A 25,679-nucleotide genomic window follows, 5' to 3' on the forward strand; every position below is an offset into this window, starting at 1 on the left:
TTTAAGTGTGTTTATTTTAGTGCTCAATATTGGAGGGGGTAGTGAAATGGTGAGGGGTGATGGCGGAAGAATGTTAATGGCAGAGTCCAGTCTTAGTCTCACAGGTGCATTGCCCAAATGGGCATAGGAAGTGGAGCTGGGGCAGTTTAAGGATGGACAGGGTGACAAAGTGGGACAGTAGGATGACAATCTGGGTGGTCTCATTTCTTGGTGGGGGTCTTGGCATCGTGCTCTGTCTTTGTCCTGGATCTCAGGGACCGTTTGCGGGGTGGTTCTCCCTCTGCAGGGGGTGGGGTGCTGGTGTGGTGGTCCTGTGGTGGGGCGATCTGTCCACTAGCGCCGGCAGAGATGGTGGGCAGTTCATCGTCCATGCTAGTGTCAGGGGCCCCTTGTAGTGCCACAGTGTCCCTCCTGGTGTTGAGTACTTCCTTCAGCACCCCTACGATGGTGCCCAGGGTGGAGCTGATGGTTCTGAGTTCCTCCCTGAAGCCCATATATTGTTCCTCCTGCAGGCGCTGGGTCTCCTGAAACTTGGCCAGTACCGTTGCCATCGTCTCCTGGGAGTGGTGGTAGGCTCCCATGATGGAGGAGAGGGCCTCGTGGAGAGTGGGTTCCCTTGGCCTGTCCGCCCCCTGTCGCACAGCAGCCCTCCCAGGTCCCCTGTGTTCCTGGGCCTCCGTCCCCTGGACCGTGTGCCCACTACCACTGCCCCCAGGTCCCTGTTGTTGGGGTGGTGGGTTATCCTGGGTTCCCTGTAGTGGTGGACACTCAGCTGATTGTTGTGTCCTGGGGACGGAGGTATGGGCCCGCTGGGTGGGTGCTGTGCTGGTGTTTCCAGAGGGGGGAAGGTCTGTGGTGGCCTGTGACTAGGTGAGGGGACCGACTGTCCCGAGGTCCCCGATGGGCCGGGCTGGTCATCTAGATCCCGTTGGACAGAGCTGCTGTCATCACTGTGGGCCTCTTCTATTGGTGGTGTGGACATGTGTGGACCCTCCTGTCCGGTGACGTTGGGTAGGGGTCCTGCAGGGGTATAAAAGGATGGTTATTACATCTATGTGTGTCATGGTGTGCAATGGGTGGGTGAGCGTGTACCCCAGTGCTTGCATTCCTGTGTGGGACCTTGTGTGATGATGGTTTAGGGGGTTGTATGGAGATGTGCAGTGGCCATGCTTTAGTGATGGGTGTCCATGCTTTGTTGTTGCATGCAGGGCTTGGTGTTGGGATGGGTTGTTTGTGATGTTGGGACATATGTGAGGAGTTGGGGTGCTGGGGGTGAGGGTGAGAGTGGGGGTATGTGATAGCATGCAGATAGGGTGGGGGATGTAATAATTAAGATTTGTCTTACAAGAGTCCATTCCTCCACCTACTCCTGCGAGGTCCTCAGGATGCAGAATCGCCAAGACCTGCTCCTCCCATGTTGTTAGCTGTGGGGGAGGAGGTGGGGGTCTGCCGCCAGTCCGCTGAACCGCCTGGTGGTGTCTTGAGACCACGGAACGCACCTTCCCCCGTAGGTCGTTCCACCTCTTCCTGATGTCCTCCCGATTTCTTGGATGCTGTCCTACTGCGTTGACCCTGTCCACTATTCTTTGCCATAGCTCTATCTTCCTTGCAATTGAGGTGTGGTGCTCCTGTGCTCCGAATAGCTGTGGCTCTACCCAGACGATTTCCTCCACCATGACCATGAGCTCCTCCTCCGAGAACCTGGGGTGTCTTTGCCGTGCCATGGGGTGGTGTAGGTGATGTGTGGGGTGGAGTGTGTGGTGATAAGTGTGCTGATATGTAGTGGTGTGTTGTGTGAGGTGCGTGGAAGTTCTGTGGGTGAGGGTGTTGTGTGCCTGTGGATGCTGTTGTTCTTGCTGGTGGTGTCTCTCTGGCCTTCTTTCGGAATTTTTGGTTGTGGGGGTTTGTGGGTGATGTGGGTGGGTGTTTTATATTGTAATGGGTGTGTGGGAGTGGTGTGTGTATTTGTATCAGGTGTGTGTATTTGGGATTGTCCAATGTGGTAGTGTTTTGTAAGAGTGTGTGTATTTTGAGCGCGGCGGTGTGTACCGCCAATGAAATACTGCGGTTGAAAGACCGCCATGTGGATTCGTGTGTTGTGATAGTGTGGGCGTATTTCTGTTGCCGTGACAGTGGAGGTGTTGTTTTCGCCAGTTTCTCACTGACCTTTGGTGTGGCGGACTTGTGTGGGTGTCTGAATTTTGGCAGATTCCAAAATGTGGGTCATAATAGCTGTGGCGGAATTCCGCGGCGGTGTGTTGGCTGCCTTCTGCACGGCGGTAAGCGGCTTTTACCACCAATGCTGTAATGACCGCCTAAGTGATTTACCCCGATCTCTAGCTCCAAGGGCGGTCTCTCTGGTAGGAGATGGTTGCTAGAGGAGTGAGAGGAGTTGTTTTAATTGGTGGGGCGTCTCCACCACTTTGATTACAAGGTGTATTCGGCTAGGGCTTATGCAGACCATGATCCATCGGGCAGGATGCTAGCATGGCTCGTGCTGGAAAAGGGGGGAGGACAGTGTGTTCTACAGTTGTGAGCCCCTTCATAGCGGAGTGTTTACGCCCAGGAGGAGATCAACGCGGTCCTCCTGCAGCATTACAGAGATTTAATACTCCCCAGTGGGGTGAGTGACCAGCGAGAGCTGCTGGACTATATTGTGGCTGCTTCTCCAGTCTCTTGATCCGGCAGTGGCGGGTCAACTGGGTATGTACCTTAGTGACCAGGAGCTGCGGGGAAACATTAAGGATATGGCATGGGGTATGGTGACAGCCTCAATGGGTTTCTGATACAATTCTGTGCAGTTTTTACATCCGTACTTGTTCCTAAGCTGGTGATGCTTTTAAATGACTCAACAGAGTGGCCAGCTTCCGCCATCACTAAGAAGCTGTCATTGTGTCACTGCCTAAAAAAATAAGGACCTGCTTTTTATGGACTCTTACCACCCCGGTTTATGCTTAATGCAGACTGCAAGATTTTGAGTAAAATACTGACAAATCGGCCACTCCATCACATGTGTTCCCTTGTCTACCCAGACCAAATAGGATTCATCCCTGCTTGCAGCACCTTGCATAACGTTCAACAATTGTTTCTGTCCTTCGGCTGTCGGGAATCTCCCCACCGAAGGCACTGGTTATCTCTGTGGATATTAGGAAGGCATTTGCCTCGCTCCACTGGGACTTTCTTTCTGCTACTATGCTTAACATGGGCCTAGGTCTACCCTTCATTAGGTGGAAAAAGCTTCTTTATATGGACTCCCTGGCTAGAATTCGTACTGGAACTTTGATCTCTGATGCCTTCCCAGTGGCACAGGGTACTGGGCATGGTTGCCACTTTTCGTCTTTCATTTGCCTTAACCATGGAATCCTTTGCCTGCAAGGTTTGCCAGGGACTTCACTACCATGGCCTACATAACACCTCTTGTTGTACTAATTGTTCTCTCTATGCTTCTGTTTCAGGTGGTTCGGGGGACCACCTATATGGAATTTCTTTTGAGCCTGTTATGTCTGCTGGGCATTCATGACTGATCAGCGGCTAGGAAGGTCACTGATAGATTTCTCAATCTTGCCTTGATCCTCACACATAACCAATTGACTGATTGGAAGGTTCGCCAGAGGACGCAAGATAGGGCAGACTGAAAATGGGAGGCGGCTCAGGGAGTCTGTTGGGTCCTGATACAGCCTGTGTGGGCATCCTGTTGCTAGCCTGTCTAGGTATGGACCAGGGGGAGTGGAGGCGAGTGCCAGTGCATGATTCATCATCTGTTGGCTCGGCTCAGGCCTCGGAAACTGGAGCACTGAGCCCAGCCTCAGATGACATCCCATGATAGCCTCTGCCTCTTTCTCTGTTGAAGCCTTGCCTTTTTTATCATCTTTAGGGAGGGGGCATAGGGGTTCTGCATGGGGTAGAAATGCTGAAGGGGGGGCAGTTCCACCTGTCCTTATTGGTCTGGTGCTCCTCATACTTCTGTGTTGTCTGGGACCTCTTTTGGGGTCTGTGCTGCATTGCAAGAACTTGAGGACTACATTATTGCCTCTAGCTGTAAAATTACTGGATTCTCAGTTGTAATTGTCCTGCCTCTGCACTGTTACACTCACTGGCCTTGTTTACAGTTAGTTTCCTTTTTTGTTTTTTACATAATTATTTTGTTGTGATGTGCTGTACGACAAACCAATAAAAAGGTTTTAAAAAAATGTAATACATAAAAGATAGCTAGAACACAAATGCCCTGCTGCATTGAGGCAAGAATTGGCATATCCCTCAGTGCAGGAAGCTGGGAATGGGACTACCCCACAAAAGAGCAAAGAGTCTTAGGGATGTTTTAGTGCTTATGAGACCTATGAAATATAACCCCACAAGAAAAAAAATACACAGACAACTAGGAAAATATACCACCCCATTTAAATATCAAGAGAATAGGGTAGGGGTGAGGACACACCCTTGTCGCACCCCTTTCTGGATGTCTATCCAGCCCGTCTGCTCCCCGTCCCGGCCCCACCTCACTTGGACACATGTACCCTGGTGGAGGCAAATCAAGACATCCAAAAGATTTGGTGGAACACCATTAGTTATAAAGAACCCTCCACAATTTATCTTGAGGCACAAAGTAAAAAAGCAGACTTTAAGTCTACAAACACCAGATATAAATGTGACTTCTAAATAACCACTGTTTTCCAATAGATTATTAGGAACCTGAAGACTTGGTCAGTTGTACTAATCTCTCACCTGAACCCTGCCTGCAGAGGTGAGCGGGCCTTGTGATTGCCAATGCAGGATTCATGCTTACCAGAATTTGTCTAGCAAAATCATTTTGGGCTACATCTGTATGGCTAATTGGCATATAATTTAGGGGGGAATCCTGCTGGCCCATTTTGTAAAGAGTGAAGGGAAGCATTTTGTTCAGTCAATATCCAGAACATCTATATTTACATTCTAGTTAAAAGAAATCCACTACAATGCAATGTATCTCAATTCTAGAACTAAACATTCAGCTAAAAGCCCTCCCATTTAGATTGAATATTGCCTAACAAATGAATTGTTCTTTCCTCCATCTTTACAAATTTCTTGTGTGTATACACATTCCCTTTATTTTCTATGGCTTTTTACTAATTTGAGGAACGTGCAACTCCTTTCCTAATAATCTCCTAAATTCCAAGGTAACAAGGGTTGGGGTGATGCCTCTAATGGACATGGTACTGGCTGATTAGGTTTATCATACCTAGCTCTTGTCAGGTTAGAGATTAGGTTCTCCATGCTAAGGATTTTCCATTTCATGTTTATTGCAAAATGGTAGGGGTCTTTGCATTCACGACTCTCATCTTCACAATCATGCTTCTTCTGTTGTTCGTTATCCTAATCTTTGCAGCTCATGTATTTTACCACAGTTTGCAGTCTTTTTAAAAAACCTACCTCTTTGTGTGTGGCTGTCGTGAGGGAATGCACAAGGTCCAGCCCCAGAACCATATTGGAGACTGGCTACAGGCACACTGGGCTAAGAGTAGGAAAATTCCAACTTTCTAAAAGTGGCATGTTCAAAATTGTAGCAATAAATCTGACTTTATCTTCAAAAAGCTTTACTCATTAGAATTGCATAGGTTCCAAATATGACAAACCTACCCCTTCCCAATAAGGAATTACAACTTATTGAATGCAATAAGTAATCCCCAATGTTATCCTATGCGAGAGGTACACCTCACAGTGGTAAAAAATGAATTTGAACGTTTTTCAATACCTGGACATGTAAAACCTAAAAGTATATGGCCTACCTTTTAATTACATAGCACCTTGCCCTGAGGGCTAACTAGGGTCTACCTGAGTGGAGTGACATATGTAATAAGAGGGGAGATGAAGGCTTGGCAAGGGAGTTTAAATGCCTAGTCGACATGGCAGTGTAACACTGTATTCAGGCTACAATGGCAAGCCTGGGACATGTTTTAAAATGCCACTTAAGTGGGAGGCACAAGCAGTGTTGCAAGCCCACTAGAATAATTTATTTTACAGGCCTTTGGCTCATGTGGTGCACTTTACTATGGACCTAAAGGAAAATCCAATATGCCAATTAGGTACATACCAATCACACCATGTTTTAGGGAGAGAGCAGAAGCTTTTTAGCAGTGATTAGCAGTGATAAAGTGCACAAAATCCAAAGGCCAACAAAAACAAATTCTGCAAAATGGGAGGCAAGCAGGCAAACCTTTTGGGGCTAAAGCCACCCTTAGGCTGTCAGGTCTAACATTTTATTCATAAGGCTTGGTTTGGTTCCTTGATGCCCCCAAACAAAGACTGTCGGTCTCCATGGTGTTCTGTATATATTTGCATGTGGCGCAGCCGCTCCATTACCTACTCTAAATCTGGAGCTCTAGAGTAGAAATTTGATTTGGAGATCATCAGACATTTACTAAGATCTACAATGGTGGTTTCACTTTGTAAATATCTTTAGGATTGTTTATCCTTCCCACAAGCTCCTTTTGTGCTCACTACTGAAATTAGTGGATATGGATGGGGGAGATCCTGGCATTCTGATCAATTCCAGTGTCTCTTTACTTCATCATTTTCATTTAATATGTGCTGCAAGCAATCGAATGTGCCCTTAGTAATTATGCATCAACTGTCCCAGGGTCAAGTGGTGGTTATTCATAAAGACAAAATGTATTAGCCATTCAATTTTATTTTATTTTTACCAAAAAGGCCAGAGTTATTTTTCCAAAATAATTAGAATTTTCAGTTTGGTATTGGCTCCTTCTGTGACACTTACAGCAAACATAATCCCAATATTAACCAGAGTCATTTTGTCTTAAAGTAAAAGCTCTTTGTTGCCAGAGATTTCTTCAGTGATTTATAAAAGAGTTAAGGAACTGAATTTGCACTTGTTTGTTGTGAGGGGAATTATGGGGTGTTTGGTTCAATATCCTTATCTCTTGCTCAGCTGATTTCTTCGGTGCTCCCACTCTCACACAAAGGCATCGGATACATTCAGAGGCAGAGAATCAGGTTGTAGCTGTGGTACCATTCTTCCTGGGGAAGGGCAATTTTTCCTTTAGAAAGAAGCAGAGCAAAGTCACAATTAATCCCTTGCAAAATGCTTATACTTTCCTTTGCAGAGAATATGTGAAATGCCCAAAAAAGAAAATGATAGGAAATTACACAGAATGTTTGGAAAGTTGATCTTTGTCTTAGAGTAAAATGTGTTCTTGTCTCCATTTTAGATGCTAAGGCCATCATATACAAGTCAGAAAAGAAAAACAAACATTGGCAAAGCCAATAAGTTTTGCCTCTATGAACGTTTTTGTTTTTTGTCAATGTTTTTAGACTTTTTTTTAAACTTTAAGACATGTTGTATAGCAGCTAGCACTGCTGTGTGACATGTCTCAAAAAAACATTGAAGAAACCAATAGATTTTGTACAGGTGAAAACTATAGGCTTTGCCAATGCTTGCTCAATTTGAAGGTGGTTTACAATACTGAATTTAAAGAAGCATCTGTTAAGCCTCACACTTGCACACTTATCCATAGTGAGTGGTTAACTGCATCAAAGCCAGGTGGTTTAGTCTTTGACTTGGAAAGTTTGCTAAAGGGTGCTAAAGGTGCATGTTGCACTACTTCCTGGGTGGCACATATCTTTCACTGTCTCCATGTCTCTCTATTGCGAGGTTTACAGTGCTAACTTTCATTGGTGGTTAGGGAAAATTTCAAAGTGTAATTTCGTGCATCCTTGATCACTGCCTCCAGATAACCAATAGTGGCTGAATGCCATTGCTTGCTCTCTTGCCACAAACCTGCAGATTATGCTTGACTTGCCACGAAACTAATGCTGGCTGAATGACACTGCTTTTCTCTCCAATGGGTGACTGCATCGTGCACCACTGCTTTGACAGATCAGCAAAGCCACATACACTTGCTGACTATAGACCGATGTCAAGCGCAAGAGAAATGTTAAGAAAAAAAAACTACTGTTTAAACACTGCAAAGTTATTTGTTTAAGATGATGGCTGTCTTTTCCATTTCAAATCACATTGTTTCATTTTGATGGTAACTGGGAATATGACTGAATAATACTCTAGCCACTTAGTCCTAGATTTAAATAGCAGCTTACATTGCACCGAGGACAGAGAGGAACAGCCACAGTGCTGCATCTGCAAAATGGGACAGTGAAACTGTTTATTTTCAGCTGTTTATCCTCCCAGTACTGCACTACAGTATGCAGTGCTGCAGTTGTGAAATTGGGAACAGTAAGCTTGTATTAAGTCAACATCATCCCTTGTAACCAACTTTTCATCAACCAAAGGCAAGCAAGATGACCCACTTCTGTTTTTACATTCTTCAGATAGTGTGTGGGCTGCAGATATACGATGGTTGAAAAATAAAAGAACAAACAGCGAGAAAGGGTTGGGAAACACGATTGCTCATGAAATGCCTGCAGCCACAGGGAACCTAGGAAAAGGGCGTAAGACAAACAAAACAAGCACAGCGCAAGTGCTGTGCAGCCAAAACATTTTTTAAAAAAGTTCCCCCAAGTGAATGCAAACAGTACTTGGGCCTCGGGACACTGATAAGAGCAAGCACACTACAAACAAGGATTGGTAAATGTAGGAAATATGCCACAGCCAATAGTAACAGAGGAAAAGTAAGTGGCAATCACAGGAAACAATGAAAAGCAAAGGGTGGGATGTAGGCCCCTTTTAAGATAAATATTAACAATAGATTTTACAAGCACAGTGCAAGCGTTGTTCAGGCGAAACCTTGGGAGATTCAGATTCTTTGATATCAGTATCAAAACACAATTTGGAAGTTTAAATCTTTTCAATTCTTAAATATGGTTGCCGCTGGCAGAATTTTATAGTACTGGGTGACAAATAAGATGTTTGTCTGAGTAAATCTATTGAGCTGAGCTAGTGTTTGCAGCAAATACATTTAAAAAGAAAAAAAACATTTGATAGATACCATGATACTTGTAAATCAAATCTAATTCTGTCACCTGTATTGGGGGCAGCAGTACATTTGTACTGGTTGCAGGAGAGGACCAGTGTTTTTTCCCAGCTCAGGTTTGACAATAATTATCAGACATGGGTGAACCAAAAAATAAAAAGCAATAGAAAAACGTTGTCCGATAGCCTTGAGAAGAAGCTCTTTAATAGCATTTTTATACAGTTTGTGCACAGGTGAGCCTCATATTTTGATCCAGAATAATACTGGTGTTATAAAAAATATCCGGTCAGTGATAATATGGCGAAGACAACCCTGGAGGTCCAGAAGAGAGCTCAAGAAGCAATTGCCTCCTTTAGCAGTGGGGTGGCTGATCAAGAGGTGCAAATTCCACTTCATTCTATCTTATGCAATTTAAGATGTAGGATATATTACAGTGAATTATTTGATGAAGGGCCACAGCCTAGTGTCAATATAATTGTAGTATATTTTTGTCAGCAAATTCTGCTGTATATTGTTCTGGTTGGTGGAAAATGGGAATTAAGCTTTTAAACAGAACCAGACCCCTGTGCCATCATTAATAGAATCAATGCTTTATTGCTGTGCTGCACGACCACACCAGTGAAACTCTCTTGAGCGCCTTAACACTATTGCTGAAATGCTCAGTTTGAGCAATACACACATTTTAATTCTTTACTAGTATAACCTAGAGGGTTCCTGAAAGATGTGTCTGGCTTAATACTTAGAACTCCACACTCATTTATCCTTTCCTATTGGTTATATGTGTGTACATCATAACTTGTGCCTTATAGTAGAACTCTATGAAGTTACAGGAATCAAACAACCTAACAATGAGCTGCACATCTATCACTGAGAAGAATTTATACTGACTTTTTGATTGAGAAACTTATAAGATTGTGATGAATGTGATTTGCGTTATTTTTGCAGATCTTTGAAGAAGAGCACAGTGTCCTGTACCTGGATCAAGGTGGAGTCCTGGTAGCCATGAAGCACACTTCTCTACCCATAAGACACTTATGGTAATGTCTGAGACCGCGGTTAGAATATCTTTAACACTGTAGTTCTGAAGGACATTTTCAGTTTGGTGCAATCGGCAGCAGGGGCAATCTGAACTTTAACAAATGGCATGCATTGTCACTTATGCCTTTATACTGCTGGTCTGCCATGATAAACAGGAGCAAATTAATATGACAAAGTTGGGCGAAGTAATGTATATTTATGTGTTATAGCTGTTGTTGCCTAGGTTTCTGCCTAGACTCAGAAAATGATCCTCTGGTCTACACTAGACGAAGTGTGAGAATCCCATTATTTGCTTTTGTGTAACTACGTAAAATTGTAGCAAAATGAAACAAAATTTCACGTAAATGCAAAAAATGCAAATCAATTTGCCTTATATTTTAGCTTTAAATGCATCCTTGCCCCAATTTTTTTCACAAGCATGCTTATAATCAAAAGCTTAGTAAATAGCTGCTACCATTCTGTTGCTCCCGTGCACTTGAGGTGAATATTTACCGTTAATACCTCATTCTGGTAATTTTTTACTGCAAATGGTGCATAATTGCATGAATTGCTGTAATGGCGTAATTTTATGTAACAAGCATACTGCAAAATTCCAGGGATTACTCTAATTATGCCAGCGTGATGTAAATTTCACCTGTCCTACTATGTACACTTATATAATGAAATTGTAGAAAGACTACAGAAGAGTACAGATGGATTAATGTACTAGTATACATTTAAAACACTGGTTTAACAGAGGTGTTCCATTTTTATAAATGTTAGAAACATGTTTCAGTCAACTTATTTAATTTCAAGTACGGTAATTTAATGTCATATCAGAGGAAGTTCCTTGATCCAGTGCTGGGCCTGGTTATGACCCTGGTGGTCTGACTGTCACATTATGACCATGGCAGAGCCGCCATGGTCCCACCACTGACACCGCCAGGCTGCTGCCAGCCTGCAGCCTAGTGGTCCCGATGGTTGTAATCCACCAGTGCAGCGCTACACGCATGGGGAGTTACGAGTCCCCATCCGCCAGCCTGTCCATGGCGGTTTACACCACTTTGGAAAAGCTGGCGGAATGTGGTACTCGGGGAGGGAGGGCCTGCATTGCACATGCACTTCATGTGTGCAGTGCAGGGACCCCCATGCACAGCCCTGTAATGAGTTCCACTGCCGGAGTTACGGGCAGTGGAATGCGCAACGGGTGCTGCTGTACCCACTGCACCACCACATTGCGCTGGCTCCATTAGGAGCCAGCTGAAATGTTAAGGCCCTGTTCCCCACTGGCCCGGCAGGTGGAAACACTGTTTCTGCCTGATGACCCAGTGAGGAACTGAAATTAGGGCCGGCAGGGTTCTGGCTGCACAGGCATCCTGATGGCTTAATGAGTTTGGCATTTTCCCTCTGCCACCTGCTAAACTTCTAATGCATGCCTTTATATGTAAAGTCAGGGTTAAACTGGGGAACTAAAAGTATCCCTGGCAAAGGTCTTGAAACCAGTCCTGCTCTTTTTGCCTCCTTGTGAGCTCTCTCCTGTCCCACCCATCAATTTTGTTTCCCTCTTGCTCTCCTCTCCCCTCCCTTTCTTATCTTTCTCTCTTCCACTGTCCTCTCTCTCTCTCTCTCTCTCTCTCTCAAAGCCCATCTGTGCCTGCTGCAATTACCCTTGGGAAACTGGGGAAAGTAACAGAGTTGAATTGGCATATATAGGGACAGATCAGTGCCGGGGCCATTTCTTTGCTGCTTGTGGAACTTTTTATGGTCTGTTAGGGCAGTTTTTACTGTTGATTTCCTGCGATTGCCACATTGTCTGCAGCAGGCACAAATGAATTGTCTGCCATACAATGCAAAATACCTATGTAGCATGTCTACACAAGTTTGAAATTGCCCTTAGTTGCAAATGTGGGACACTTTTTTAGCTATCTGATTCACCAAGTGGGGCTTTGGAGGAACTGTGGTTGGGCTTCAACTGGGCTGGGTCCCTCTGGGTCTCTGACCCAGTAGTAATGAAGAATAAACAGACATATGTCTGTCAGGGCTCATATATTCAGCTCCTTAAGTTTAATGACAAAAACACTGATGAGTTCTGACCAATGAATGTAAAAAGCATTAAAGGTAATCCATCTCAGCGATTTAGTTCCTGTTAGACCTGTCAGCCTTAGGGTGGTCTTCCCTCAGTCTTTTGCCCACCTCTTCTATTTTTGCTTGTCCTATTTGTGTTGTTCTTAGGACTCTGAGCACTTTACCACTGCTAACCAGTGCTAAAGTACATGTACTCACTCCCTAAAACATGGAAATATAGGCTTATCCCAATTGGCATATTTAATTGACTTATAAATCTGTAGTAAAGTGCATTACATGTGCCCCAGACCTGTAAATTAAATACTACTAGTGGGCCTGCAGCACTGATTGTGTCACCCACTTAAGTAGCTTCTGAAAACATGGTTTAGGCCTGCCACTGCAGAGCCTGTGTGTGCAGTTTGTCACACACTCATCTGGTTCTAGTGGTGGAGACGACACTAGATCCCCAGTCCTAGCTGTGGCAGCTAAAACAACTGGCAACTGCTTGGTTCCATCAGCTGCCCCAAGAGAGGAAAGGGTGATGAGATTAGACAAGAAAATTAGAACTTGTGTCACTTAGGGGACTGCTCTGCTGTATTATGCACTGCCTAGTAGGATTGGGACTCCCTGGACCTCATTTTTCTTATGCAGGTGTGGAATGCTAAAAACTACAAGAGGCAATGTTACCCATAGGTTCTCAACTCCAAATAATCTATCAATTGTTTACACTTTATGTACACTGGCAGACATAATCATACATAATGCATGAAAGATCAGAAGCATTTCAAGTATAAATTGGAGATTTTGCTGACACTCCGGAACATACGAAGCTCCAATTCAAACTCGAATACAACTTCAAGCTGTAGAAGTTTCTCCCAAAATACTAGATTCAATGTGTCAAGAGCATGAGGATAAACTTTGAAATTGGGTACAATAAAGCTCAGAGTGCTTCAATGCAAGAGTCCAGAGTGCTGGCCTTATGGGAGTTAATACTCAAAAATATCCAAAGCCTGAAAACATGCTCACGCCTTCATAGGAATCAGTCTTTGAATTATTTGCTAACCTATGGATTAGTGCACACTAACCTGAGGGGAAAGCACTTGGCCTTATTTAGTATTTTAACTGGAATCTGAAGGCGACAGGAGCTCAAGTGTAGGTGGAATTGTAGCTCACAAAATAAGATACTGGAAGTGTCATAGAAGACAGGATCACAGGATCATCAGGAAGGCTTGGAAGACTACAGTGCTGTAGGTTCCGGGTGACTCCGGAGATGAGTGCAGGGAAGATGGTTACACAGGACTGGAATGAGGCCAAGTGCCAATGCAGGATCAGAGGGGGTATTTATGCTGGAAGAAAAGAGTGTTCCAAAAGGAACGTGTCCAACATGGAAGTGTGGAATATTCCAATGAAGATGGGGAAAATCATGTGTTTTATACAACAGATATGATGCTTTGCATGTGGCAGATGCAAAAGGTAGTTGGAAACATTTAACAAATATTATGGAAGCACAAGTACATGTTAGTGCAGTTCATTGGGTCCCAATGAAAGCATAACTTATTGTAAAAAGACCTGTGATACTTTGCAAATGCAAAACAGACTAAACTTAGCAAAAGAACAGGAGGGTCAATGATTTAGACTTCTTGGTAGGGAAATCATGGAGTGCTGGAGACAGGAAGGTGCTACAAAAGAAAAATGACTTGGGGTGCTTGAAACAAGGAGGCACCACACACGAGGATGACATGAGCCCTCGAGTAAAACCCACAGCACATAGGGGCTCAAGATGGAGTCGTGACAGTTTACACTGCCCTGTTGACCTGGCAAAATATCGACCTGGAAAGATAAACCTTTTGACAGGCTCAAACCTTCCTCTTTAATACCTAGAGTAGGCCCAAAGCAGCCCAGAGGGCACAGTACACTACATTCAAAGAATGGGACACTTAGTTTTTAGTTTGAGATGTCTTGGTAGTGAAAAATCTTAAATTAGTTGTTCACTACTACAAGGCCTATCTCTCCCATAGGATAACATTGGAGTTGCCTTATTACATCTTAAAAATGTAACTTCCAAATAGGAAGAGGGCACTCCTTCATTTTTGGTGTCTCTGAAATCAAAATTTAAATTTGTAACTGTTAGTAATGGGGTCTTTGGTTGACAGTCAGGTTACCCCCTGCAAGGACCCTCACTCTAGTCAGGGTAAAGGAGAATCACCCTCAGCTAACCCCCGCTCATCCCCTTGGTATCTTGGCACGAGCAGGCAGGCTTAACTTCAGAGTGCTAAGTGTAAAGTATATGTACCAGCACACACACTAACTTAATGAAAACACTACAAAATGACACAACACCGGTTTAGAAAAATAGAGAATATTTATCTAAACAAAACAAGAACAAAACGACAAAAATACACAATACCCAGGTCAAGTTATCTATTAAAAAGCAAAAAGAGTCTTTATGTAGTTTAAAACACACACTAACACTGTTAGCGTGAAAATATACCTTGGGTGCGTCAAAAATAACCCCACACGGGCAAGTGCGCATCAAAAAGGGCTTGTGATGCGTCGATTTCACTCACGAGCGAGACCTTGCATTGTTTCTCCTTTCGTATGGTCGGGGCGCGTCATTTCTTCTCTCCGCAGGAGAGCAATGCGTCGATCCGGTCAGCACTCTCGGGTCCGGGCAGGCCTTGCGTGGTTTTTACATGCCCAGCGGTATTTATGTCAGAAATCCAGCAGCACGATGATCCGAAAACCACGCAACACGGGTTGCTGTCTCCCAGCCTCCGTCAGCGATGCTGCGTGTCGTTTCCCTAGCTCCGTGCATCTATTCTTTGGTTGCGTTCCGGGCAAGTGTCGATTTTCAGCTGCGGAGCCGGTGGCGCGTCGTTTCTTCAGCCGCAGATCGGAGTCGCGTCCATCTTTTCCCCGCATGGTGCTCCTTTTAGGCTGCCAGTTTCTCCTTTCAAGGGCCCAGAGACTGGATAGGGCACCACTTGTCAGAGCAGGAGTCTCTCCAGAGACTCCCGGTGCTGGCAGAGAGAAGTCTTTGCTGTCCCTGAGACTTCAAACAACGGGAGGCAAGCTCTAAATCAAGCCCTTGGAGATTTCTTCACAAGATGGAAGGCACACCAAGTCCAGTCTTTGCCCTTGTACTCTGGCAGAAGCAGCAACTGCAGGATAGCTCCAAAAAGCACAGTCACAGGCAGGGCAACACTTCTCTTCAGCTCTTCTCCAGGCAGAGGTTCCTCTTGTTTCCAGGAGTGTTCTAAAGTCTGTGGCTTTGGGTGCCTTTCTTAAACCCAGGTTCTCCTTTGAAGTAGGCCTACTTCAAAGTAAAGTCTCTTTGGAATGTGAAATCCTGCCTTGCGCAGGCCAGGCCCCAGACACTCACCAGGGGGCTGGAGACTGCATTGCGTGAGGGCAGGCACAGCCCTTTCAGGTGCGAGTGACCACTCCTCCCCTCCCTCCTAGCACAGATGGCTCAACAGGAAATGTGGCCTACACCCCAGCTCCCTTTGTGTCACTGTCTAGTGTGAGGTGCAACCAGCCCAACTGTCAAACTGACCCAGACAGGGAATCCACAAACAGGAAGAGTCACAGAAATAGTATAAGCAAGAAAATGCTCACTTTCTAAAAGTGGCATTTTCAAACAGACAATCTTAAAATCAACTTTACTAAAAGATGTATTTTTACATTGTGAGCTCAGAGACCCCAAACTCCCTATGTCCATCCACTCCCAAAGGGAATCTACACTTCAATCAGATTTAAAGGTAGTCCCCATGTTAACCTATGAGAGGGACAGGCATTGCAACAGTGAAAAAGAAATTTAGCAATATTTCACTGTCAGGACATATAAAACACATTACTATATGTCCTACGTTAACCACACACTGCACCCTGCCCTTGGGGCTACCTAGGGCCTACCTTAGGGGTGTCTGACATGTAAGAAAAGGGAAGGTTTAGGCCCGGAAAGTGGGTACACTTGGCAAGTCAAATTTATAGTTAAAACTGCACACACAGACACTGCAGTGGCAGGTCTGACCATTGTTTACAGGGCTGCTAATGTGGGTGGCACAACCAGTGCTGCAGGCCCACTAGTAGCATTTGATTTAAAGGCCCTGGGCACCTCTAGTGCACTGTACTAGGGACTTACCAGTAACTCAAATATGCCAATCATGGAAATCTAATTACACATACATTTTATATAGGAACACTTGCACTTTAGCACTGGATAGCAGCACACATCAACAACCTGGGAAACAGAGGCAAAACGTTGAAGGAGACCACACCAAGGATAAAAAGTCTAACAGTAACTTATGGTGAGTTGTGTTTTAAATTGTAACTCTTAAAATGCCACTTTTAGACAGTTGGCATTTTCTTGCCTCAGCCATTTGGTGCCTGCAATCTGTCTCTAGTCACATGAATGGCTGGAGTTGGCAGTTGTGCTTTGTAAATCCACATACATTGGGAGCTTTGGTGTGACTTAAAGGGTCATTCTGAGCAGGATGGGAGGGAGGAGCTGAACACAGTCTCACTTACACCTGTCCTGCATCCTGTACAGACACAAAGGGCTTCACAACCCTGTATTGTCACTCCAGCGAGCTTGGAGCCAGGGAAGGGGAGAATGGCATTCCTTGCACTTCAAAGCAACTATCTTGAAGTGTCTTCCACCTTCCAGTACCCAATGTCTAAAAGCTTGACATGAGACATCACCACTATAGTACACTTTGGACCTGTGGATAATCTGTGCTTCTGAAGGCCTGCCATTCTGATGGACTGCTGTGTTTCTGGACTCCTGCTTTGCTGTGCTGATCTGAACCAGCTGCCCACTTTCTTGGAAGTGAGAAGGACTGAACCTTGATTTCTCCATCCCAGAACCCAGAGAGACTCCAAAGACTCCTGATCTGAAATCTCTAGGACAGAAAAGGCTTCCAATCACCCCTGCTCCTGCACCTGGACCCTGCTGACTGTGAGCCAGCCCTGCCAAATGGTGCCAATCCAGTCAAGGGAAAGTAGGCCTGAGGTGCTTTGCTCCAAAGGAACCGATGCATCCTCTGCTACAGAAACACAACTGATGCATTGCAACTGGTGCATGGAGAAAATTGGTGCATTGGAACCAGCGCAACCACCACTGTATCTTGCATCTTAAAACCAGTTCATAGCCTTCGAAACCGGGCACTGCAGCATTTTCTCTGTACAAGGTACTAGCATCCCAATCAATGGCAGCCTTGATGATGACCAACTCCACACTGCAGCCACTGTGCTCATCAGTACTGACACATTGCCTCAACTGCCCAATGCATCCTCAACGTCAACGCATTGAGAACTCGCACTGCAGCATCACCGCATCTTGGAACTGATGCATTGTCACTGTTGTGTGTTAATAAACTGATGTATCCCCTTTACTCTGTGGCTCAGAACCGACTGATCACACATCAGCCTGGATTTAAGGTACTTTGGTTCATGAAGCCCAACTGGGTCCCACTTTGCTTGCCTGCGCTCCATCACATTCAGCCTGAATTTTTAACTTTGTCCTGGTGCTGTGCGACCAGATGTCCCTGGTTGGCACTTCTTGCTTCTAAGTGATATTCTACAGTTTAATCTTTAAAAATTAATCACTCAAGTTCTGCTTTTTGTCATTTTGTATTGATTTATTTATTGAAATAAGCCATATTTTTCTAATTTGGTGGGGGGTCCTTTTAGTGTGGTGATTCACTGTTTTACTGTTTTAAATGTTGCACAAATACTTTGCTCATTGTCTCCAGGTTAAGCCTGACTACTCTGTGCCAAGCTACCAGGTGGTTGAGCACAGGTTAATTTGGGGTTTGCTTGTGCCTTTCCTTGACGAGGATTGTGGTTGCTGCTTGACCTAGGCTCACACCTTCATCATCTAACAGTTCCTCCTTATATTTCACATGTAGTACTTAATCATGCATTTCATCAGAGTGTCAGTTATTTCCACCATGTTGTATTTCTGTATTTTTGTGTTTCATGTTACTCTTCTATAGTACATCCTTTGAACTGAGTTTCCTTCAGACCACAATTGACAACTCTGGGGTTGAGCCTAAAAGCGGAGTGAGTTAACTGTCAGTGGGACAGAAAGGTGTTAAGAATATATGACCATCCATTCCTTGGCCTCTCCACATGTCACACACCCCAATGGTCATGAATTTCAGTTCCAATTGTGATTTTGTGGCAATGTGTGAGAAGAAGGTGTACAGTTGTCAAAATATTGACAAGGCAAAAGTAAAGGAAAATGCAGTGCTTACCAGGAGTGGGTGCTTTGTGTGTTGGGAGTTGGTGAAGTGAAGGAGGTGTGAGGAAGTGCATTCAAGAGAAATTGAAAAGAGGGTGCTGAAGAGGAAAGAGATGAGGTGCAAGATATACAGATACCCCAGATTTAGAAAGAAAGAGGACAAACATTTCTAGCATAGAATGACCGAAAAGGGGTGGGGGGGTGGTAATGGAGACATTGGAAAGACCACTACCTCTTCCACAGTCCTTAGCAAATTTTAATTCACTGTCTCACAACTGAAACATTTTCAGCATTAATTACAGCAAACTCATTGTAGTTCATGTATCTTAAACCGTTGACCAAGCCAATAGTCCTAGTTGGTTTTAGTCATATGTCAGTTGTTGTGTTACATATCTAGATGTAATAACAGAAAACGTTATTTACTTATTTATTTTATTTAGTTTGTATTTCTGCTACACCCTTTATTACATAAGTCATTCCCCCTTTCCCCCACTTTTTTTAATCCCACTTTAAAAACCCTGGGGTGGGGCACTTTTATTTTGGTGCCCGGGCCTATTGTTGTACTTAGCCGTGCCAACGATCATAGGTGGGAGCCTTTAATACAATTGATGATAAACAGATTTAAAGCATAAAATGCTCGTTGACCCCTTCCTAAAAGTGTTCGTGCCGCCCGCTTTGGCTTACCTGTTAGCACACATCCCCGCCCACCCCATCTGGTGCTCATGTCTAGTTACTACGGTGGTCTCTTGGTGCATTCTTAACTACAGACGATTTTTCCCTCAATTTCTGAATCTCACGTCTCCGTTATATTCAGTGCCTTTTCCGCATTACCTCCCGTCCCTCCCTCGCCTTCCTTTTAACCAATGAGGCCTCCTGCCTCCCTCCTAGACCCTCCCTTCCCCTTTCAAAAACCCCCCCCAGCCTTATCCCCTCCTGTTCTTTTGTCTAGCCCACGCTAGACGGTTTTCTTTCCCTTTCTTACCTGCACGGCGGGGCCTGGAGGTCGTCGATGGAGGCACTCCTCGGGACGCGGTGCTCCGCGAGGAGTGCTACGGCTGGGTCACGTCTTGAGCGAACGGCATGGCTGCTCGAGAGGCGTGTACTGGGGTCCGGCTGACGGGGTCAGCCGGCCCTCTGTGGCTGGGGCGTTAGTTTCCGGGTTTCCGCGCCGCGGAGCCGCGAGGACCGAGGAACTTCAATTTTTGGATGCTGGTCAGGTAGGACGGGCGTTCTGCCCGTGGTTTTTTGGATTTTTACAAGGATTGTGACCTTTTTAGGGTTTGGTGGAGCCCTGTTAGGGAGGACCAGGGTCCTATATGTAGGGTTGTGTTTTGGAATGAAAGGCAGTGTTATTTTGGTTACCATGCCTAAAGCTCCAGCAAAGAGACGTGGTTGTCTCTTCTTCCTCCTCGGAGGTGGGAGGGGAGGGTAGCATTGCTCTTCCTGAGAACCCACAGGTACCTGGCAGGGGTACTCCCCTCATGTCTAGTGAGGAAGTGCAGGATATGGGTGAAATGGCTGTCACCAGGGCGCTGCAAGCTGGCGTGGCCAGGACTGATCAGTCTAAGCGTGCGCACTCATCGGTAGCGGCAAGGAAATCCTCATCGGAGAGTGAGGATGAGGCCCCATCAACGTCATCTGGGGGGAAATAGGTTTCCAGAAGAGGTAATGTGGGAAGTGTTGACACATGTTCGGGACAGTTTAGGTTTCCCTGTGTTTCAACCTACAAACTCAGAGTCTCATTTATTTCCTCAAATATCAGACGCCTTTTATGTTTGCCATGCCTTTCCAGGGACCTGTGAAGGATATGGTGTTTCGTGAGTGGAAGGATGTGGAGAAGGCTCAGGTTCCACGATTCCTTCAGAAACTTTACTTACTTGAGGGTGAGGGTTTTTTTCCTCCTTCAATACGCCTGGACTCTATTCTGGCTACTCTAATTGGCAAAACGGCAGTCAATCCGGAGGATTGTGTGCCTACGTATGCCACAGACCGTAAAGTGGATTCAGGTCTTAAGAGGGCTTTTGCGGCGAAGAATCTGGCGCTGAAGGCAGGGATTTATTCTGCTTATGCGTCACAATCATTGGTTCAAGGCTTTGATGAACTGGCGGTGGCTGTACAGGAAGGGGCGGAGTGTTCGGAGCTCCTGGCTGGTATGGAACAGCTGGCCAGATTATTGGCGGATGTGTCTTCAGATATAGTCCGTACTTCGGCTCTGGCATCTGGGTCTTTGATTGGGGCTCGTAGGTCCCTCTGGTTGCGTTCATTGTTGAGACTGCCGTTTGAGGGTTGTAACTTGTTTGGAGAACTATTACCATCCATACTTTCCAAGGCGTTTAAGGAGCGGAAGCATGCCTTACCTTATAAAGGGGTTTCTTCTTCGGGTAAAGGGTGGAAGAAGCATTCCAGATCTTCTCCTACTAGGGTTGCTAAATCCTTTTCGTTTAGGAGACGGCGTTTTCATCCGCGTTTTTCACCTAAGAAGTCTACTCCTGAGACCCGGGGTGGTTTCAAGAAGGGGTCCTGGCATTCGCGGTGGGCCTGGCAGAGGGCCGGTTGGGGGATGACTGTGTCACTTTCTTTCAGCTTGGGAGGACAGTGTAACCGATCATTGGGTACTAGACATGGTGACCAATGGTTATGTCATAGATTTTGTGGCGGTTCCTCCAGATTCCGGGGTGCATCCCACACCTCTGCCTTCAGAGGGGTCTTGGAGTGGAGCATTTTTGGACGGAGTGCGGGACTTACTGGTCATGGGGGCCATTTCCCATGTTCCGCTAGACGACCGAGGTCAGGGCACTTATGCGGTCTTGTTTCTTGTGCGGAAAGTTTCAGGGGGATTTTCAACCGGTGCTCAATCTGAAGGAGGTGAATACCTGGATCAGGACAGTGCATTTCCGCATGCTGTCCATTCGGACTATTTTTCCATTGGTCAGGCAAGGGGATTTTCTGGTGTCACTGGTGTCACTGGATCTGCCGGATGCTTACCCACACGTACCGGGGGCATGGTCCTCTCAAAAGTTCCTGAGGTTTGCTGTGGGGCAGGATCATTTCCAGTTTTGCGTTCTGCCTTTCGGTCTGAAATCTTCTCCCCGAATTTTCACGAATATGCTGGCTCCTCTAGTGGCTTTGCTTCATTCAGAAGGGGTGTTTCTGCACCCTTATCTAGTCGACATTTTGATTCATGCCCATTCACGAGACCTTTTGCAGAGGCAGGTGGCCCAAGTTCTGGGGGTCCTGCAATAACACGGGTTTTTGATCAATTGGGTGTAATCAGACTTTGTGCCGTCCCAGGATCTGGTTTTTCTAGGGGCTCAGTTTCAGCCTATTCTAGGGTTGGTGACTGTGTCCGAAAAAAGGTTGGATGCTCTCCAGGCTTTGGTAAAGAAGGTATGGTTACTGTCTGCTCCCCGAGCTCTTCTATGGTTGCGACTGCACATTTGGCGTCAGTGATATTTTGGGTTCTTGGGCACGTTTCCATCCCCTGTGCTTGATGACGTGGTTCTTGAGTAGGTGGGATCCAGGGTCCGGTTCTCTGAAGGACGGGGTTCCAGGGTCCGGATTGATTCACAGAGAGTTGCAATGGTGGTTGGATGCAGACCACCTGAGGGTAGGGGTGTCTTTGTCACCTCTGAGACCCGTGGTGGTGACGACGGATGCCAGCCTCTCCGGTTGGGGGGCATGGATGGGGTCAGCTCAGATTCGGGGGTTTTGGTCCCCTCGGGAGGCGAGTCGGTCATCTAATTGGCGAGAATTGCGGGCTATATTCCTGGCTCTGGTCCATTTCCAGGATTCCCTGAGGGGGTTGGCGGTTCTGGTTCGCACAGACGACTTAGTGGCTGAGACTTATGTCATTCGGCGAGAGTGGTAAGTGTTCGGGCGGATCTACTGAGCAGAGTGATTCCTTCCTCTCAACTTTTCTCTCTCCGGAGGTCTCTGTTTCGGCATCTGGTTCGGCTTTGGGGTCTTCTAGTGCGGGATGTGTTTGCGTCAGTAGAGAATGCGATAGTGGAGTGCTTCTGCTCCCGGTTTTGGTGTCCCCAAGCATGGGAGGTGGACGGGATGTCATGTCCTTGGCCGCAGGGCCTTTTATATGCGTTCCCTCCGTTTCAACTATTCAGGGCGTTTCTGTTAGGTGCCAGTGGCTTTGAGTTCTACCTTGCTGGCTTCATGGAGACGTTCAACTTTGCTTTCTTATGGTAGACAGTGGAAGGTGTTTTCGTCTTGGTGCTTAAGTCGTGAGTTGGATCCTTCCTGCGCTTCTCTCTTTGAGGTGATGCAGTTCCTGCAGGACGGTGCTCGTTTAGGGTTGTCAGTGGCTTCTCTTCGGGTACAGTGGGCGGCTATTCAGGCATTTAGGGACCATGGCGTAATCTTCAAGTTGAAGGGCGGTTGATGCCTGGATTTTTTCAGGGGCTTATTAATTTATTTCCTCGCCCGGTACGTTCTTTTCCCTCATGGGATCTGTCCTTGGTTTTGGATGTGTTGACGGGGGCCCCTTTTGACCCATTGGGGGACTATGATTTGCGACGTCTATCTTTGAAGACGTTCTTTTTGGTCGCCATTACTTCGGCTCGTCGGTTGGGGGAATTGGGGGCATTGGCATGTTCCTTTCCTTTTTTGTAAGATTTTTCCCGATAGGGTGGTTCTGGTTCCGGTGCCTTCCTTTATTCCAAAAGTCAATTCTTCGTTCCATTCCAGGCAGGCGGTCATCCTTCCTTCATTTTGTCCGGATCCCTCATCAGGGGAGGAGGTCCGTTTGCATTTGTTGGATGTACGTAGGGTTTTGTTGGAGTATCTGCGGGTGGTGGCTCCTTTTCGTACAGGGGATTCACTGTTTGTTACTTTTGGTCCGGCGCGCTAAGGTGAGAAACCTTCCACGGCTTCCTTGAGTCGGTGGGTTCGATCTTTGATTCTGTTGGCCTATTCCTTGAAAGAGGTGGTTCCTCCTCTAGGGATTCAGGGGAGGTCTTCCAGAGGCATGGCGGCGACGGTGGCAGAGCTTCAGGGGACTTCAGTGGTGGAGATTTGCAGGGCCGCCACTTGGGCTTCTCCTTCGGCGTTTGTGCGTCATTATAGGCTGTCGGACTAGGGTGGTTTGGAGTCGGTGTTTGGTCACCGGGTCTTATCCTCTATGAGATAATGTTTGGGATGTTCTTGGTGCAGGATATTAACTAAGGGTCTTGCAACTCGATGTCCGTCTCCTGTGTGTTTTTCTTGCTATGTCTCATTGGTTAAAAGGAAGGCGAGGGAGGGACGGGAGGTAATGCTTCCATTTTCTTACGATAATGGCATTACTCCTAGTCCTACTCCCTCGCCTTCCTTTTCCGTTCCCTCCCACCCTCCTGGTACGGACTGTCCGAGTTGCGGCTTGGGCTTGGTTTTTGTACAGGAGGGGATAAGGGTGGGGGGGGGGTTTGAAAGGGGAAGGGAGGGTCTAGGGGGGAGGCAGGAGGCCTCATTGGTTAAAAGGAAGGCGAGGGAGTAGGACTAGGAGTAATGCCATTATCGTAAGAAAATGGAAGCATGATGAACAAGGGTGCGAGTTAGACTTGGCCACAAGTGTTGTAAGCCACGATGATCCGACACTTGGCCCCGGTTTCCAATAAATATTCTTGAATATTCACGAGTCCCTCGGTAGTCAGGAATGCAATCATTATTCTTGTGTCATTGGGACAGTACACATTTCTCGCCGTGTGCAACATAGACAGTTGACTTGGCAAAGGAAGGGGCTGCATTCTTTCATTATGTGCCTGAGAAAACAGCAGGTAAGGCCTATTCAATCAAATGTACTTGATTCCCACACAGATGGTTTCAAAGCATACAGCAATACTTTTTAAATTCCCCTAATGTTTTTTTCCGAAAGGGCGGGAATGTCTTAATAAAAATGTCAGCTCCAAACAAAGAAAACTCTGCTTTCAAAATGGCAGGGTTTATTCAGTAAGGTAAAAAAACACGGCTGCTCCCGCCTGCCTGCTTCGAAAGATGTACGCGTAAATTGCCATTTATATCTGAGTTTGCCCAGTCATGTCTGCTTTTCTGATGACACAGGAAGTTGCCTTAGCTCACAAGGATTCGGCATTAGCTCGCCTATCTAATGGCACTGGAAATACAATAGAAGTCTCAGGCGTATAAAAAAGGTGTCTCCGGGACACATGTGCCTCGTGAAAAGTAATCTGATACCTCATCTTTTATGTGAACACAACATCAAAATAGCTCTTGCAGGGCGTCCGCACTCTGCGGCAGAGCAATATCTTGTTTTAATATTCATTAGGTTACTGGGAAAACGTGCCTAGGCAGACTCACTTTCTGACTTCCCAATATTGGTTGTTTATGTCGCATAACAGTAAATATATGCAGAATTATCTTGTCACGCCAGCTGATAATATGAGTAGTATATGTATCTTTGTACTGCCTTACAATGCACTGTGTGCTTCTAAGCATCCTCTGGAAATTTAAAAGTAGAAGTGGCTCAGTTATTCAGATTATATGCTCTCAGTTCCTGGTCTCTTTTGTGAAATAAGTGTACACTTTAAATATGATTAATTAAAATGCAGTCTCATTTATTCTGGGCTTATTTTGCTCCTTGAAAATACAATACTCGCAAGCGTTTTAGGCGCTGCAGGTTTCGACCGCCCTGCAAGATGAAGGTCAGACTGGCAGTAAAAGTGCAGCACTGCCTGCAGCCCCACCCTCCTTGAGTACAGCAGGGGAGCGCCACCTGCTAGGGTATGATAGCCAAATGTGCCGCCAGAGGCAGTCCTCATCCTGCATAGTTTAGGCTGGACATTTTCATGGATGAGCCTCAAAGAGGCGATCCAGAGAAATGCAAATAATAGATTTGCTACCCATACGAAATCGGAAGAAAAAAAAAAATCTTTATTCGAGCGCCATGAGGCTGAAGATTGGATTGCTTACATTTCAAGTCTGTGTCTATTTTGCCAGTTTCCCGAAGCCCAAATTCGGATGTTTTTTTAAGGGCTCGTGGCTGGTCGTCTCTGATCGGCTGTTGCATATTGCTTCAGAACTTTAGCTCCTCAGTAGAATGGCTTCCACGAGAAGGTGCCGGCGTGCTGGCACTTGAAAATATACTGGTCCAGAGGACCCGTGTAATGATGTGATGTGTTCTTCTGAGCCGCATATACAAGGCAGAGGAGAATATTTTGGCAAAGTAGATTTATTATCCAGATGCCAGACAGCACATCGACGTTTCCCACTAACAGCTCTTGGCATCAGTCAACAATTGACTCCCATAGAATACTCAAACAGAACACCCTTCACCACTATCCATTGATGGCGTTCCACCCCCTAGTTGTTTAATACCCATAAACACAACACATCTGACCTCCTTTTGCGAACAACAAATCTATCCTTAAGATAGAGAGTTCACAAATCTCCAAACCAAACCCAATTACAAAACCAAACACCAACAA

At 45.8% G+C, this 25,679-nt stretch overlaps 1 protein-coding gene across 3 annotated transcripts in view; it reads left to right on the plus strand.

Annotated features, from left to right (window-relative positions):
- The window catches only part of LOC138300266 (VPS10 domain-containing receptor SorCS1-like), a 2,596,073-nt gene that overhangs the window by 2,083,143 nt on the left and 487,251 nt on the right, over positions 1-25,679 (plus strand). For all 3 annotated transcript variants that reach the window (XM_069239431.1, XM_069239430.1, XM_069239429.1), the window contains exon 13: positions 9,867-9,958. In XM_069239431.1, coding sequence (XP_069095532.1) covers positions 9,867-9,958 — 92 coding nt within the window. The remainder of the gene's footprint in view (positions 1-9,866; positions 9,959-25,679) is intronic.

This window comes from Pleurodeles waltl, chromosome 6 (genome assembly GCF_031143425.1).
Source record: "Pleurodeles waltl isolate 20211129_DDA chromosome 6, aPleWal1.hap1.20221129, whole genome shotgun sequence".
NCBI classification, from domain to species: domain Eukaryota; kingdom Metazoa; phylum Chordata; class Amphibia; order Caudata; family Salamandridae; genus Pleurodeles; species Pleurodeles waltl.